The following is a 14016-nucleotide window of genomic DNA, read 5'->3' as shown; positions in this document are numbered from 1 at the left end:
TGCCATAGAGCCGACAGATTGGTTTAGGAACCCATAAATAGTATATAATTTACAGACTCCTTTAAGTACTGTATCGGCCATTGCAAAGTAACCTGGCTGTTTTCTATTCTCAAACAATGGAAGGGAATACTTGTAACATGAAGGAGTTGTAAAGAGGTACATTTCTGCTTTTTGCGAATATGATGTTCAGCGTTATTAAATAAATATTTTATCCATGACCAAATTGAGAAAAACAATAAAACATAGTGGAAAAAAAGTTGTTATAATGATGTAGGGGAACCATATCGATTATGCTGTTCAATAAAGGGTAACTTAATAAAAATTCTAATTCCAAGGGTTAAGAATTTAAAATAGCATTAATGGATGAATAAATAAATATTCCCACATTTACCAATACAGAGTAATGATAACACTACTGTGCAGCCATTTTTTCAAGCATAGTATATAGGGATTTGGAGGTGGCTTGTAAAAATACTCCGTGGTTGCGTTGTACTGAATGAGTCTCAATAAATCAGTTGTTGAATTCAACATGTTAGAACTGCAGTAATTTTCCTTATGAAGAAGGGGTCAGATTCATTTATTATTTTCACTCAGTAATCAGTACACCTATCATGTTGCTAAGAATACTGATATATTCTAAGTTAAGAAATCAATATGGAAAATTATGATCTCCATCTGTATCGGGCTATATGTACTTACTCCAGCTCTAAAAAAGTCAGCAAAAAGAAATCAATAGTTTGTTTTAGGTATTTCTACTAGATGAGCATTTGCATGTTATCAGTTCAATTTGAAACCAAAGCAATAATTACTTTTTAGCACTGGACTAAGTATTATTAACTTATTTGCATTTAAACCAATAGTGAGATCTATTGGTAGTAACATTTTTTGATTTGGAATAAATTAAAGAGAAACTACTGAGGAAAAAATTATTTTACAGTTTAGTTCTTCACTAATGTATTTAATAAGGGTTTGCTGATCAGTAAATGACAATGTATAAAACAAAAAATGCCACATCCCAGATCATATGAGCAATAAAAGTCTAATGTGCAAAAAAGTGGGACTTTTCAGGAATATGGTAAAATAAAATTAGTATTTTATTGATTAATCATTTTAAGAACAAGAAAAAATTTAACCATTGCCTATAACAAAGGCAATGTTACAATGCACATCACAAAATATTTTCAAAAGATCCTAAAGATGGGTCTTTTATAAATGTATATAATCTTTTGATGGTTCCATTTAACATCGATGCGTTTTGTAGTTTTTTAACTGCTTCTTCAGGATGAATCACATATAGAGACTACTGTAGATCACAATAATAACCACAAAGTAATAAAAGTATCTCTTCCCAAGCAAATCTACAAGGGAGAGGAACACGTTATGGCAATAGAGGCAGAGGGGCAGAAATAGCTAAGTACTAGTACATCTTTTGCTTAAAGATCGTAAAGCACATGAGGATTTTTTGTCAATACAGGACTTCCCTGAATGCTGGTCTCCCTATCCCATTTAAACTAAATATACTTGTATATATGTATAAACAGATCTTTTTGCCTTCATTAGAAAAAGAATCTCGGTTTATACTTGGGTGACAGCCATTGGCATGTTCTGGAACTGCATATGCTGCTAGTTGAACAGATCAGAGCTGTCAGAAAGCAGTTTTAACACAGTTTATGTAAAGGACACAGTACCATCCATTGGTGGCCAACAATAATACTCAAAGAATCAGTTAAGAGAAAATAATTTGGTGACAGACCGGGGTTAGTATGAGCAAGATGCAATGTACTTTGAGTCACCTTTCTCTCATGAGCAGCATCTCTCAACTGCAGGATTATTTTTTTTATTTGTTTTGTTTTTTTACTTAGAAACAAAATTTAAAATAATAATTATTGCAGTAACAAAAGTAACAAAGAAAATGGGATTTAACACTGGATATTCCTTGAAACAGGAAGGAATCATACATCTCATGTGGCCTAATGTGATGTGACCCATTATCTGTTAAATATGTGTACTTGTTTAATATTAAGTTTTATATATATTTCACCTGATTTATATGCTTGTGATTTTAAATACTACTTAAATAGCTGATTGAAAAGCCCTAGTTTCTTGTTGCATTTTTTTTTTTATATTACAATTTGTGTTCAAGTAGCTTTTAACATCTTTTTACATCAGGACACAATCTGCATGGAGTTTGCAGGTTCTCCCCGTGTTTGTGTGGGTTTACTCCAGGTACTCTGGTTTCCTCCCACATCCCAAAAACATGCAGTTAGGTTAATTGGCTACCCCCCCAAGAAAAAATTGACCTTAGACTGTATTAAACTGTATTAAAAGACATATGATTGAGGTAGGCACATTAGATTGAGAGCTCTTTTGAGAGACAGTTAGTGATGTGACTATGGACTTTGTACAGCGCTGTGTAATATAATGGTGCTAAATAAATACTGTGTAATATTAATAACTGTATCTCTGCATAATGTTTACTGTAATGATATGGAACATGATTTAGTGTATGAAGGACAGGATTCAGATGTAGAGTGTTGTAAATGTTTTGGACATACATATTTTTCGGTCTATGAATGCTGACATCCTCATTTATGTATGCAGATGGAGTAATGGGGATGTGAATATTCATGCTGCATGGACATGTTGTGCTCTGATCCACAGTAATACTGTAAGCTCAGCAGGCATGCTCTGTATGGGTTATGTCCCTGGACATCCTAATAAAAAGCACTGTGACAAATCTTCAGTAACATTATATTATCAAAATCATTTGTCATCAATGCACTGCCTGATCATTTCTTAATCCTAACAAAGTGGTGTCAGACAATAGGAGCGTCAGCCAATTATTTCACTTTATTATGTCTTAACTAAAAATATTACAGCTTTTAACAACATGCATCAAGGTAGTTTTTGCTTTCTTAGTTAAACAAATGAAACAGAACCATATTAAATACTTGCCTGTAGTATTAGCTTATGTATAGTTGCAGATGCCATTTTATGATTTTGCTTGTTCTCCCCAAATAATGCACAAAAGACATTTTTATTTTCTTTGAAAGCACAAGACCACAACTTTATTGCATTCAAATTGAATAATTAAAAAGTATCTTCTGTAATGTAACATAATTTAACCTGAATCTGGGCCAGTCACAGATACACCGTAAGCACCCCGTATTGTCATAACTTTATACCATTGTTTCAATACCGATTACAAGTTCCAGGCAGGCATCCAGCAAACCAAGACTGCCTTAGGGTTGAAATCCAGGGCCAGGTAAAGCTGTGAGATAAAAACTGGTCCCAGCCCCTTCGATGTACCATTTTGTAGGTGCTCCTTATCTTGGAAAAATTAAGATGCTGTCAAAACGTTACAAAAAAATGTTGGCATGCTTTTTGTCTTGAACAGATCTAAGTCCTTACAATTCTACAGGTAACAAATCAAAAGAAGGCACACAAGTGCAATTCATTGGGTCTGATTTATGAAAGCTCTCCAAGACTGGAGAGGATACACTTTCATTGGTGAACCTGGGTGATCTAGCAAACCTAAAAATGAATTTCCTAAAAGTCATTTGCTATTTGTTAGCAAATGTTTTATTCCTGGACCAGATCCATTCCAGGTTTGCTGCTTGACCCAGGTTCACTAAGGAAAGTGTATCCTTTATGTATCTCCAGCCTTGGAGAGCTTTAATAAATCAGGCCCATTGTAAGGGTTTATATACATGTTACACTGATAAGCAATCAGTTTTCCTTATCTATATACAAAGGAAGAGATTTTATGTCTTAGCTAAGGGGGGCTAGTAACCTTTGTGTTTTTGCTGAATTATATAAAGCACTAAGCACTAAATAAGGAACCAAAAGTTGCTCAGCCTTTCTTGCAGAATCTAAAGACGAGTTAAAGTTGATGATTTGATTGTCGCTTCTTTGCCTCTTTGGCACAGGGAGATTGTCATAGTTACTAATTATTGCTCTCTGCTCATGTACGGCAGACTGTAAAAACTCTATTTTATAACATCCAAGTATTGTGAGAAAACAGTCTCTTTGTCAGTTATTACAGGAGAGATCTATGATACCATGCTTCATGTTCATAAACAAGTCTCCCCTGTTGATTGAATAAATCATAGGATACCTATGTTACATTACTCTGCTGATGGGGAAAAAAAACCATAGCATTCACGTATGACTATGAATAAAATTGTGTATGTGTATCATTATACAAATGCATTATTAATTACCTCTAAATAAAATCACTTTCAAAGCCTGCCATAAAATAGTAATAAACAGTGCCGATAATAGCAGGTCTACTCTAGTGTGGTTATATTTATTGAATTTTCTACATAAAGTATTATACCTAGCTAAGATAGTAGGTCTCCATAAATGTAATTAAGAATTAAGCTTACTATAAATGTCATACAGCGACTGTTAAAGGAAAAAAAAGATTCCAGCCTTCAAAGCAGCTTTATAAATTGTATTTTAAACAGCATTATGAAAAACTTTACTGGGTACATTTAGCTTTTCACATCAGACCCTTCCCAAGCCTACAATCTAATATTTTTACACTACTAATTAAAACGCACACATTTTAAATGTCAAATGCCATTAAAGAGGACTGGCAGTGCACGTCTTTGGTGTTTAAACACCTTTTGTTTTGCCTATTTACATTTAAGCGTTTGCAAGCAATCGGCAAAGTAAACTTTAGTTTGGCCTCACTAGAAGCCAAGCATTAGCCCAGGGGTGCCCAAAACGTCCATCACAATCTATCAGTCGATCGCAAAGCCAACCCGAGTCGATTGCAGAGCCCTGCCTTACCCCTCCCCACTGCTGTTTCCTAGCAGCCGGGCTGCACGTCTATAGGGATGCTGGGGATGTCTTTCTGTGTGAGAAGACTCCGTGTAACAGTGGGGAGTGGGGAGGGCGTCAGAGAGGGCGGAAGGGCAGTCTGAGGTGAGCAGTGCTGGGCGGTTTCATGTGCAGCAGTTCTTGTGCAGCACATCATTCTCCTATGACAGATGAATTGTTGCATTCCTGTCACTATAGCCTTGTAGTGCAGTGCCTGTGCAATGTTCTGCCATTCAATATCTTATTAGCTCCAGTCACTTCTGTGTCATACTCAGTATATATTTAAATTAATATATGTTTAGCATTTTTATTATTGGTGGATCATTTTGACTTAGTCATTTAAAAAGGAGCTCGAGAACCAAAAAAGCGTGGGCACCCATGCATTAGCCTCTGCTTAGCCAATCCTTGTCTAAATTAAACAAAGGCTTGGTCAGCAAACACTAAGTAATAGTAAAGACCCTTTTGTAAAAGTATGTAGCTGTTAAACAGTTGTTGCACCACAAAGCTCTGATACAAATGGCAGGACGTAGCATTTTAAGATAGATTCTATAAGCATTTTTAACTACAAATCAACCACAAACCATAAAATGAAGGAGTGCAGAACTGTAAAGATGTGCTAGATGAAGGATTTCAATGGAGCTTGAAGTAAAAAACACTACAAATTTGACAATGCAAAATGTCAAAGAATTAAAAATACTATTTTTTAAAATTAAGCTTCCAAATTGTGTAAAACTTTTCAAGTAACCAAGGCTGCCCTCTATTTCTCTTGGTTTTGTAATTGTAATATAATTTGTATTTTCCTGTTGTCTGGTGGTTTTCAAGTGTCTTACAATTTCAAGTTTTAGAGAATTAAATAATTTTGACCTCCTTCTAACCTCAGCTGGCTTAGGGCTCTTTCACACCCATGATGTGAACCCAGATGGCTGGTAGCTCGCGGCTTCACAGCACACTGCTGCTATGCGCCCAGGAGTGGCAAACTGCACCAGACTTGCAAAAGGCTGCAAAATAATAACTACATGGGCAAAAGTAACTTGTCTGGGGATTATTCTGGGGAACCTACATTCTGCTGAAGCTGAATGCAAAAAAATGGTTCACTTCAATGGGAGAGGGTGGGATTGTGGTCTAGCCTACCGCAGACCACTGCAGCTCTACGTGGGTCTGGTATGGCCCTAATTGTCCTGCAATGTTTTTGGACAGGAAATGTTTATGGCAGAAGTTACACTGATGATGTACACAAGCTTTTTTTGTATTCAAATATTCATATTCAAAGAAGAATTTAAATGCATCATTGTAATAGAAATTGGATAACATTATATTTTTATGTTACACTTATGTCATACTCTTTTATATTATTTCTTTAAAATTAAATATTCATATTTTATACCGAACACTGCATACTGTGTCAATCACAGCATTTTCTTAAAAAGCAAACCTGAACATCTGCAATTTATATGTGGCTGGTGGGATTGTGCACACATTTTGTCCCTGATGTTCACAGTGAAACACGTTTATGTGGCAGGTGCGCTGTCAAGCTTTCCCTGGTGCCTCTCCACATGCATGCTGCCATTTCTCATGCAAATCAGAACAATGCTTACGAAGCCCTTTGAAGGAATTTACATGAATAATATAAGAGCTCAAAGAGATCTGTTACACAGAGGAATACGTTACCAGAGTTGGAAAGAATCACAATTTTGGGGAACTGTATGTAAACTAAATGGCAGATTTCCCATTTTTTGTTAATAATACATGTTGGGTTTATCAGTTAAAGGTAAACTCTTTAAAATCCTCCAAGTGGCTTACATTATAGTAATATACAGTAATATGAAACCTAAATAGAGATGAACAGATGTAGCATTGGGATTTCACTCAGCTCACCTTTGTTGGCAATGATGCTAATTGGAAGCAGGTGGATTTTAACTAATATATAAATTGTGTATTTCAGCAATTGATTTACTGATCTGAATACTCCAGTGTCAGAAGACTTTATTTTTAAATGGCAATCAGGGTGGCATTCAGGCAGAGCCAGTTGGGCAGTAGTAAAACCTGCATATACTGATATGGCTTTCTTGTTTTGCATTCTGTCCATAAACTCAAACAGATTGCTGGCAGCCAAAACAAGTCAAGCCTAAGCCAAGTACTTTACTTAGCCAGGTGGGAGAGAGCTGTCATCTACATAGGAAGAGTGTGTGGTCCTAATATTTACAATGGCTGTTACACGAGGGTGCTGCACAGAAATTTAGGGGAATGTATTCAGATCTAAAATGTTTTTTTCTATATACAATCAATGAGAATGCAAAACCAGCCTAAATAGTGTTATGCAGTTAAGAAGCATGTCAAATGAAGATTACAGCGAGATAAACTTAAACAAACACAAGATATAAACCATTATGCTAGCTTTGTACAACGAGCCCATATTACTGACCACTGATTTTGAAATTGGACAAACAAGACTTTTTTGTACTATACGTTTGATTTGCAGACACGTCATAAACACATCCCTGAGCCTGTTTGGGTCTCCATCCATAATATTGAGCATTGGTCAATGACAAACTACAGTTAGGCCTTTAACTTTATAATTTACTATAAAAATACCCTGCAGTAAATATGCAAAATTTTCTTACATTTAAACATGAATTGTTTTGGTTCTCCTTTATCCTTAAAGTTCAACAAATAGGTAAATGCCAGCCCCAGATATAAACAATACAGGCAAAAGAGGGTCTTTTTTCAGGCAAATAAACACAGTTTACTGATTTTAAACAAGATCAATACAATAGTAATGACTAGTAAGTAAATGAATAAAAAAGTAACCTGCACATAGGTTACTACTGCACTGTATAAAGGTTTCAGTATAATCTTCTGATGATAAAGATATCGTTATATTATCACAGCCGTCTGGGGTCCCGACACATTTTGCCACAATGGGCTTCTTCAGGGGTAAATAGTGACAGGCGATATTAATTCAAATACAAAGATCTAGAAATATATCTATAGGATCTTATTATGAATAAATAGTTTATAATCAGAGTCATTTATATATCTATATATGGTTTGTAATCAAAATGGTTAAAGGTTTACACCCTTAAACACACATGGAGGAAGCAGAAATACATTAAAGCTGAAGACAGTATTCTGGTATAAGCAAATCGCCTGTCAGCCGTCTGGTACCTTCATTACATATCAGATCTACTACTGAAGTGTGCAATTCAGATGTGAGCTGGGAGGAAAGATTTTACTGATACTACTCCCTCTTTTTGTAGGAAAACAGAGGACTGTAGTGACTTGTCTTGGATGTCAAGTAAAGCAACAGATTTATATTCAATTCTTCAAAATAAAACCCTGACCTCAACCCTTCTGGCAATTTGCTAGAAGGATTGACTGCTCTCTATGCTATAGAACTGTCAGACCACCTGCAACCAGTCCTTGCTGAGCTTTTATGTGGAAGGCAAACATATTGCATTCTGATGCCTACCTTTGGAATATCCTCCACTCCAAGAATGATTAACACACTCTGCAGACACCAGGGAAAGAGAATGCACCTTGATCTAAATCTTCTGCTGACAGGAATAAAACCACTCTTCTTTAACACAAAGATCTCACCATCTAGTCTTTACAAGAGTTTGGTTAGTTTTTGAACTAAATGAAAGCAATCTTCCCTGGCTCAGATGAGAGGTGTTTCAGAAACAATTTAGATAAAAATGACATGGAACACCAATTGTAGCCACCATCTAGCCCAGTATCCTTTACAAAAGACAGAAGATGTAGATGCCTTACTCATCTATTAAATTTAAAACCGAGGTATGCATTCTCACCACAAAAATCATCACAAGATTCCTCAGCAAACTAAGGCTCCAAACAGTGACTTCCAAATGGATTGCCCCTTCTGGGGTTGGTAGGTCTGGGGCTGGAAGGCTAAAAGTATTTTATTATAGTGCTGCTTGTTGGCCTGTCTTACCTAGAATCTAAGACTAGAGTTTAGCTATTTTAAACTTGTAAAATAAAACCAATAGAGAGGAACCCAGTAATAATGATCATTGTTTTTATATGTGACCTATGCAAGAAATACATAGCAAAATGAAAGCACCCATATGGCTCAAAGTACCACAATGGATGCCCCTTGCACAGCCTCTTCCCTCCCTCTTCTTTTGGACCAGCACCCCTCTCTACTTCCTGTGACTGCACTGCCCTACCCCTAGGGCTGAATTCACAATGCTTTGCAGTGCTTCTGGTAATAAGATATGGGTAGCTGAGAATGGGCTATATAGTTTTGCTTTAACATGAAACTGCAATGCATACAACAAAGGAATATATTTTTAATACATTTTTAAACTAGACTATGAGTAGGCCATATGGCCCATTTGTGTATTCTAATAGCCACTGGGTAAGAACAATGTAAACACATCTGGGGTGACCTCTGCTAACAGATAGAAAAGTCTGGATTTACTGGTAGCCTGTGCGAATCAACCATTGTTGGTTGTAGGCACCATGTTCTCTCGTCCCAAACATTGATGCTATGCAAACTTCCACTTCTTTGTGCTCCTTCTAACTCTCTCTGATAAGCTATAGATTGTTCTCCAAATTATGGTGGGTCATGCACATTGTCTGTGGATTTTGACCTTGAAAGAAGAAAACATAGCCTGTTCATGGCTTGCTACAAACTCAAAGCTCTATGCTTGGGAGAAATAGAAGAAAGGTGATTTAAGTTGACCAACCATCGGCTGGTTCATCAGTGTGCTGTGGTTGTAAAAACTGGACAATAACAACTTGAAGAAATGGCAGGCATGGCACTAAGAGCACTGGTGTCTTTTAATGTTAAGCAAAAAGTGTTTGGGGTCCTGGGGGAGACCAAAGGCAGTACTAAACTGACACAATACCTTACATTTGAATTTCTTTCTTAATGACTTCTTTGGTTTTTGGGTTTGACCTGAATCCATTCATGAAGATAACTGGGACTGAACCGGTCTAGAATGAACAGAGACATGTTCAAACAACATTATGGATAAGTAAGAACCTTCACAGACATAAGAGTAAAGGACATTATCGGTGATGTGGGCCTAGGACACTGTGATGTTACAATACTGCCTTAGATTTTTTATTTTTTATTTTATTGTCCATGGACACATGACCAAAGTAAGCTGACAGCAAATGGAGAGAAATCCCCTTTGATAGACCTCAGAAAGAAATGAAATCCCTGACAGGTTGTAACTCTTCAACATTGCATCTGAAACAAAAACATATTGTCCAGACTTGCACTTTGTTACATGTAACCTCTCAAAAACTTACTGATGAACATTTTTGCACCCGAAGTCTCTGTGCAGTCATTCATTAGGATGTTACATGGGTGGAGGGAATGTGGAAACCAGCAAAGTTATTTAAATGCACTGCAATGGACTGCATATTAGAACTTCAGCTGCTTCGCAAATAGGCAAATCTAATCACTGATTGTGTTTCTGTGATGTTTCACAGAGATTATGTAAGCAGCCATTTCTGCTTCTAAAAAAAAATTGAACTTGCCTAGATATTGTTCTGATGTCTCTTTATTACTGTATACAGCTCAGGTGTTCAGCCTATTGTCCCTTAGTTATGTGCATTCTTATTTCCTGTGTGTGACTGTACCTGCTGACACAAAAAGATCAGCTTTACTTCCAGACAATTAGAATTCCGTAGAATGAGTTTAGCAATGGCAGCCTACATAATCTCTCAGTGGAGGGTCTGATTTAATTTCAACAGGTTAGTGAAAATGATAGCCAAGTATGAAAGAGCTTGGAAGGCACACATCTTCCATTTTATGACATTTAAAGGCAACAGCCCCAAAGCCAGATCCAAGCTGTGCTTACGCTGCAGGCACGCAAAACAATGTATATCGTGAAAAGAAATACTGTATGACTTGGAGCTGTTTTGTTCATCCTCATCAATTCTCTTTCAGTACATCCATTACCAAGACATGCAATGGGAAGACGTGATGTGATGGCCTATCTATAACAATGCGTGCATGGAAACACAATTAGTGCTAGTTAGGTGCTAAGGTTAAATTGATAAACTTGTCAGAATGCCAAAAAGCATAAAATGGAATTAATGATGTTAATAAAGGTTTTCTCTTGTGTTCTTTCTCCCATGCACAGCTTTCGAAGTCCCACAAGGTGGCACTGTCCTCCATCAGTTACATTGGCTGCTCCCTGTCCATTTTCTGCCTGGCAATTACACTGGTCACATTTGCTATACTATCGTGAGTAATGTTTCACATTTTATTATTTTATTTTTCTTCTAGATCCCTGCTGAGCAAATATTACTGTTTAAAGACTATGTGAGATTTATGTGCGTGCACGCTGCAGACTAGCAAATGCACGTTAACTTTTGAATTCTCTCAATCATAAATGTCATTAATTCTCACCAACCCTTTAATTAGATTTTGCCTATATATTTGCAACAGCTGGGTGGTTTTGCTCAAATTGCTTTAATTTCCTGATCAGAGGAGTTTTCCATTTGCTCTCATCACATGTTGTAGAACTGCTTTTTTATGATCCCTGTTCAGCTGTCTTGGCGTGATGGAAAAAGCACTTGCCATATTAAATAGGATGTTTTTAAATCACTTTTTGTGTTAGGTAGACCATAAAATGGCATTTGATAAAGAATAAAAAAAACCCTTTGACTGAAAAAAATGGTGAAGTATAAACAGAATAAAAGAAAATACTGATTACATTTGGTTCTCTAACATCAAAAACAGCTACAGGTGCTTAAAGATTTGTAATGTGGGCTGAATTCAGCACAAATATTTGTCCTTTAGACAGCTGCCTGAACAGTTACTGGTTAGAAAAAGCACACAGCATGATTGGCTGACATTAACTTGTTGCTTCAGGAAACCGTACACTAGGATACTTAACATGAACAAAGATTTTGACATATAGCCATAGGGCAAACTATATTTTACAAAAGTAGTAAGCTTTCAAAGAAAGAATATAAAAGTTGACTCAAGTATAATTTTTACCTTAAAAGGCGCATACTTGTTATTTTAGGTTTTAGAGGAAGATTGAGTTATAGAGCCCAAGTAAATCCCAAATTGTGCAAGGAACATTCTATGTGCCTTGCTTTCTTGGACTGCACACTGCATTACAGGTATTTTCTCTGAATTCACCAGGCATGTGGATCAATCAGGTGTGAGCATGTGACTGGGCCTGATTGCCCAGTGGGCACCTCTGCAAACTCTGCCCACTAATATCTTGATCGCCCTTCTTTACCTGCCCCTCTACCAACAACTGGAGCTATGCCTTTTTTGAAGTTGATTGCTCAGAATATCCTGGGTACGTGCCAAGGGGTAGACCATATATTAAAGTAGCTAGTGTGTCAACCCCAGTGAGCGGAAGTGTAAAAACACCAGGTGGAAATGCTGCTAGCCAATAGATTTGATGTTCTGATCAGGGTTGAAAGAGGATTATAACCATTTTCTTAGAGCTCCCATTTTCATCAGAAGGGGGAAAAAAAGCAACGGACCCTCCATTTCCAGGATAAACATACAAGTGAATTCCTTGGGACTCTTGAACCACAAAAAGATCTCAAATTACTGCTGCAGACTCAATTAGGTAATAGGTTATAACAGAGAGTTGTGTATATAAACCCTCATGATACCTACTGCCCATATCTCAGGGCCACCATCATATCTTTCACCCTTCTACGTTTGTGGTAACATGAAAGGCTGTTATTTATGGATGATCTAGCCAGTTTTAAAAACTTGATCTCACAGCGAATTCGGCCGTTCTCGCTTACCGAAAATGTAAGCGAGAATTGCCGGTGTAAATTCGTTGATCGGGCTCGAATTTTAAAAAAAAAAGATTGCGAGCTGCGCGCACCGGCTGCATTAATTTATCAGCTCAGTGTGCGTTCCCCTGCACTAGAGGTTTAAATGGGTTACAAGTTTCCCCATTCAAAACCTCTAGTGCTCTCTAAATGGCTGAGGAAAGCTTTCATTGAGAACAGTGTGCGATCCCCAGGGCACTAGAGGTTAATTAACTTCTAGTGCCCCGGGGATCGCAAATAGGAGGATTCCCAGGGAATCTTGTGAATCCCCTGTGAATCCTCTTGTTATAATTTTCTCGATCTTCCGATGGTTTCGGGAAATCGGTTCGCCAAAATTTTTGCGAGAATGCGGCTTTTTCACTCATCCCTACTGTTATTGACCTGAAGGAGGAAAAATGACACCCAAAATGAGAACAATAGATGCCAGGCTGCACTTCCCAGCATCACAGATACAATTGTAGTACCATAAAGGGTCCTGAAAAGATGCACGGCTACAAACAAGCACAGCAATTCAATTTTTATCCTGCAAAATTGTAAAGAGAACAAAGCAGAGAACTATATGTCTAAGAGATCTAGGTGCTGGACTGTCCATGACATAAATAGAAGGGTTCAATGGCCCCCATCTATTGCTAAAAATCTAATAATACTAAAAAAAATTTTTTGGTGAGACCCTTTTACAGGCAAACAAAAAAGCCGCCCTTGTCAGCAGGCACCAGTTTTTCAGGAACATGTTAGCAATGGTAGCTAATATAAACTAAGGCTGCAGTTGTACCGCAGACACCATAGGTTGCTACAAATTACCTGTGATAGCTTGTTTCCTCAGCCACCCCATATAGCTGGTTGGATTCTGAAATATTGGGTGCACCCCCTTCCACCTCCTACAAGGCACCTTTTTGGGACATATTTGTCCAGGATGTACCACCTGTTTTTCTCAGCAATATTACCCATTCTTGTCATAAACTTCACACAAAGAAGAAACTGTTGAAAATAAATGTGCAAATACTTTGGATAAAGGATAAAAAAGAGTTTTGTTAGCAAGTTATAAAATTTCACAATGAATTCTGGCATATGCTATGAACCAGCAAAGGTAGTGGCAGAGTGGAAAATTGGATGTTAAGTAATTCTGAAGAACAAAGTAAAATACAGCCATTGCTGCAGATTCACTAGACTGGCATCACTGGCATCTAGACAATAAATGCCAGAATTCAACCATTCTAGGCATATAAAGGAATCTTTTGTGGACAAGAAGCTGTAAATTCTAGTCTATTTAAAGATGGACACAACAAGCAAATAGCTATTTAAAAACTAGTACCAGTAAATAGTTCATTCTGGCCCATCAGCGTGCACCATTACCACAATTCATCTAGCCCTTTTATTTTAATCTTGTAAAATAATTGCCTT

The 14016-nt window shown here is 37.1% G+C and overlaps 1 protein-coding gene across 4 annotated transcripts in view; it reads left to right on the top strand.

Moving 5' to 3' along the window:
* The window catches only part of ADGRD1 (adhesion G protein-coupled receptor D1), a 312771-nt gene that overhangs the window by 176486 nt on the left and 122269 nt on the right, over positions 1-14016 (top strand). For all 4 annotated transcript variants that reach the window (XR_011921431.1, XM_072415722.1, XM_072415721.1 and 1 more), the window contains exon 16: positions 10947-11050. Coding sequence is in view for 3 of the 4 variants with exons in the window: in XM_072415722.1 (XP_072271823.1) it covers positions 10947-11050 (104 nt within the window). In the remaining variant the exon portion in view is untranslated. The remainder of the gene's footprint in view (positions 1-10946; positions 11051-14016) is intronic.

Source organism: Pyxicephalus adspersus, chromosome 6, assembly GCF_032062135.1.
Source record: "Pyxicephalus adspersus chromosome 6, UCB_Pads_2.0, whole genome shotgun sequence".
NCBI classification, from domain to species: Eukaryota; Metazoa; Chordata; class Amphibia; order Anura; family Pyxicephalidae; genus Pyxicephalus; species Pyxicephalus adspersus.
The sequence above is the reverse complement of the archived record's forward strand: the minus strand, read 5'-3'. Positions and strand labels throughout refer to the sequence as shown.